Below are 4,496 nucleotides of genomic sequence, written 5' to 3' on the forward strand. Positions count from 1 at the left end.
CCCCCATCTCGTCGGTGAGCGAGGGCTACGGACGAGAGGATCGAGGATGAGGAAGGAGGGATCGCTGTTGTAGTAAACGGTGTTTGATGAAATGCGGCTCTTGGAGCGAGGGAAGAGCCGTCCGTTATGTTTATGTTTTTGCCTTCGTGCTCCCTGTAAAAGATCTTTTAAAAGCATCTCTTCCTCTTCGGCGTCATAATAACTAATAATAGAGAATCGGGGACGTAGCGATTAGTTTAACGAGACGTGGTACTTAGACTTTGTACACCTATGGAACTCGAGATAGACATTTTGTCAGCTAGCGATGACTAGTGCGGAGATGATAGTTAGGTCTGTCCATTTGGCCCGTCAGCCCGGGCCCGGGTTTAGCCCGGGCTACATCGGGTTCCAAGCCCGAGTACGGGCCGTCCCGTCGGTAGTCGGCCGCGGTGCCCGGCCATAACGGTCCTGGTGGCCCGACCCGAGCATTAACCGGTCATTAAAATGACGTTAAGTCAAACAACGGTCAAATTTGACCGTTGTGGCTTCGGGTCAGCAGGTGCCATCAAATGGTCAAAATTGTGATCGTTTTGGACCGTTTTGGCCGGCCCAGCCATTTTGGCCGATTTGCCCCCAAAACGGTCAAAAATGGTAAAAAAATGAAGGTATTTTGGTTATTTGTCTAAGGGGGTTACATCTATAAATAGCATGAGTTTTCATTTATTTTCCTCATCCAAAACCCATCTACTTCTTGTAGGCATTAAAAAATGTCGAACTTCAAAATATGATGATGGTCGTCATAGGAACGAACCTCGCCGCCCAGCGAGGATCCCTATTAGAAACGAGGTTCGAAGCTCGTCATTGGAAACGAGGTTCGGAGTTCGTCATTGGATACGAAGTTCGAAGTTGGTCATTGGAAACGAGGGTCAGAGTTCGTCGTTGGATACGAGGTTCGAAGCTTATCATCAGACTTATAGCTCATTAGTGAAGATGAGGCTCGCTACGCAGTTAGACTCAGATATCTAAGACGAAGTTCGTTGGTGAATACGAAGCTCGTCACGCGAAGTCAGTGAAGACAAAATTCGTCCAAGAAGCTTGTTTACTACAAAGTTTGTTTTGTAAGACGAACCTCGCTGCATATCGAGGCTTGTCTTACTTGACGAACCCCCGTTTCGATTAAAGAGGAGACTTGTCATCCACGTGAGATCTAGCTGTAACGGCTCCGAAGACTTAGTCAGCCACGTTGGCTAATCTTCAGGAGTACGTTACAGCGTGCGCTGATTTGGAGGAGGTAGTTACTCCCCTCTACTCGTGATCTTAGCACGTTGGTTACGTGCTTAAACCCTATAAATAGCCATGGATGACTACAGATAAAAGGGTTCAGACTTTTAGACTTTTGGTTATCATCAGAGATCAGAGCTCCTACGTATAGATCTGGAATTCGAACCTCGGTTCTAGCAGTCTAACGAACGTTGAAAGCTTCAGCAATTTTGTTCTGATTGTCAACGGGAGACAATCTCGACTCAAGCATTGAGGGAAGCATCTTTTCACCACCAAGAGCCCACATTAAACAAAGAGGAGTTGAACTAATCTTCTCTTCATCTATAATCGAGAGAGAGAGTGTGAGTGATTGTAAGGGTTTCGTACCAAGTGATCGAACCTAGTTTTCTTAAAATAAGAGAATCATTCAATCTTTAATTTTTTGACCCTACAGACGATGGCGACCACAGTGGGAGAAGCCATTCTTTCTGATGAAATGGTGGTGGCGCAGTCAGATAAGATTGCAGTGGGAACTGAAGTTGAGACCCTGGTCATCGAGTTTGACGAGACCAAGTATGAGGAGTTTATCTCCTCTGGAGCATCCAGTCCCACGAAGGCACGTAAATGTCGTCGAGTCTCATATGAGACTTCAGCCCAAGTGACTTCTGATGATTCAACTCGAGTTAACCTCGAGGAAAAGTCCATGCCCCTAAAAAAGAAGGCTCTAATAACCAGCCGTCAGGCTAAGAAATAGGTTGTCAAGCAACCTGGCCAAACTTTGGCTTCTACTAGCCAAACTATGGATTTTGATAACGAACCTCGCCCAGCTTCGGCTGAGGCAAAAGTTCCTGTTGGTCCATTATCGAGACGCGCTCGACAACGTCAGCGTCATAACCAAGCTCGCCATAGGGCTCGAGCTTTGGCCTCGCTAGACGGTTTTCACTATCGAGCGAGAGTTGACCAGCCTAAGGTCAACAAGTCTGATGAGGGTCAAGTGACTGAGGAACGTCAAAAAATACGGACCTCATCCTCGCACCCAAGTAGGCTCAAAACACGAACATCATCTTCAAAAAGATGTTTAGCAAATTCAACAAGTGGTTCATACTGAGGTTCATCAAGAAAATGAACCTCAAGTTAAGAACCAACCGAGAAGGCGAATGCGTCAAGCTCATCCTATCAACGAACCTCGTCACATGAATGACGGAGTTTGTCAGCGTACCCAAGTTCGTCAACCTCTATCATTCAGAGGGTCTCGCTCGGGTAAAGCTAAAATGACAGAACCTACTATGGGTTGTTCTGCTAGTGATCTTCGAGATTATCTCACACGCAAGCGCAATATAAATCAGATGCAATCTCATTGCTGCTGTGAGAAGCTTATTTCTGTTGTATTTTCGCAATGCCCCTGTAGGGAGTCAGCACATAAATCTTCAGTCTTCAAACGGTTGATTGAGCCGTCGACGATCTCGTCATCAAGAAGAAGGCACTTTCGTCCTAAAAAGCAAGCATCCAAGAATTGCCACACTGAAGTGACGATCAACATGGTCAGCAAGGGCAAGAGCAAAGCCTCGGCTGATTCCTCTGAATCTTCTGATCTCAAATACTCTTCAGGGTTAGGTAAAATGATTGTAGAAGGACAGGGGGTGTTTCAACATACTCGTACTTGTAAGGGCGTGATGATCCCGTTTGATTATTGACGATTAGCGGGTATCGCAGATGAGGCTGAGGAAGAACCTAAAAACTTAGCCATTGCCACCTCTCAGCCTTCCAACACCGATCAAACTGAACAAGCAAGTTCTCACATGGCTGGAAGTGAGGAAGACCTAGCGCGACAGATGGAAGAGCAACAATCAACCATCCGTCAACAACAGGAGTCTATCAGACGCTTGGAAGCAATGGTAGAGAAACTCCTCGGGGAGAAAGCGAAGGAGAAAAAGAAGAAGAAAGTTCATCCCCAAGCCTCGGGATCAAGACTTAGGCGGCCTTCACATACCGAAGGAGAAAACAGTCGTCGACATCAAGAGGGCAATAATGAAGACGATGAAGAGGAAAAAGTTGTGAGTGTTCATTCTGAATCGTCTGAAGCTGAGTCCAATCCTCGTACGAAAGTACGAGACCAAAAATTGGATGATTTCCAGAAGCAACCTGACGCATTAAAGCTCTAAGAAAACTTCAAAGAACTGGGAGTGGCTAGGCTATATCCAACTGAACGGGATACGATTCCGTACCCCCCGAAGTTCAAACCACTCAATCTAGTGCAATTTGATGGCAAGAGTTCCTCTACCCAATACATTATTATTTCCAGGCGCAGACCGGGCATATAGTGGGTAATGATCCTATTATGACTTGGTTATTCATCAGCACCCTAAAGGGGGTAGCTTTTGAGTGGTTTCGCAGACTCGATCCTGGGTCAATCAAAAGTTAGAGAGATTTGAAGAAAATTTTCCTAGCTCGATTCTTTGATGATAACACTAAGGTGTCTATGGTCACGCTATTGGCTGAGAAGCAGAAGAAGACAGAGTCTGTTAGTGACTTTGTCAAGAGATTCAGAAATCGATCGTTGCATTCACGTGATTAAGTTTCTGAAGCTACTCTTGTGGAAATGTGCCTCAACAATCTTTCTATTAACACCTTGTCTAAAATGGATGTTGTTGAAACCTGTTCATGGAAAGATTTGGTTTGGCAGGGAGATCAGGTAGAGAACATGCTCAAGAGGATGAATGTTGTAGAGCCTCAAGAATCCCAGCATAAGAAGGGAGGAGGTAAAGACAACTATAACTCCCAAAAGCAATCGAAAGGGAATGATACTCTAGCTGTCGAGAGAGCCCCATCCCCAAAATCTTCTGCAAAACAAAAAGAAAGTACTTCCGACAATCATTTTTAGAAAAAATATGATTTCAAAGATGAACATGTGGTTTCCATCCTCACATCTTTGATCAAGATGAAGAAGACCAAATTGTCGGAGGTGAAGCAGACCGAAGAAATGTTAAGGACCGACGATCCTAACTTTTGCATGTACCATAGGATGGTGCATCATCCAACCAAGGCCTATTATATCTTGAAGGATAAAATACAGGCTTTGTTAGATGCATGTGTGATGACCCTTCAAGCTGAGCAAAAGAAGGTATCTGTAAATATGGTCTCGCTACAGTTCAGAGACTTTGTCGAGGTGCAAGTCTAAGATGACGTGAAACTAATTCCCCAAGAAGAGACGAGAGTCGTAAACCTTGACCCTCATCAGAGAAAAAAGAAGGGAATGG

General features: G+C 45.1%; 1 protein-coding gene across 1 annotated transcript; it reads left to right on the forward strand.

The window, feature by feature from the left end:
- LOC109833709 (serrate RNA effector molecule homolog) lies at nt 2,511–4,120 on the forward strand. The gene is made up of 3 exons (XM_020401493.1): nt 2,511–2,853; nt 2,953–3,344; nt 3,923–4,120. The coding sequence occupies exons 1-3, from the start codon at nt 2,511–2,513 to the stop codon at nt 4,118–4,120; spliced, it is 933 nt and encodes a 310-aa protein (XP_020257082.1).

The sequence above is a fragment of the Asparagus officinalis genome, chromosome 1 (assembly GCF_001876935.1).
Source record: "Asparagus officinalis chromosome 1, Aspof.V1, whole genome shotgun sequence".
NCBI lineage: Eukaryota > Viridiplantae > Streptophyta > Magnoliopsida > Asparagales > Asparagaceae > Asparagus > Asparagus officinalis.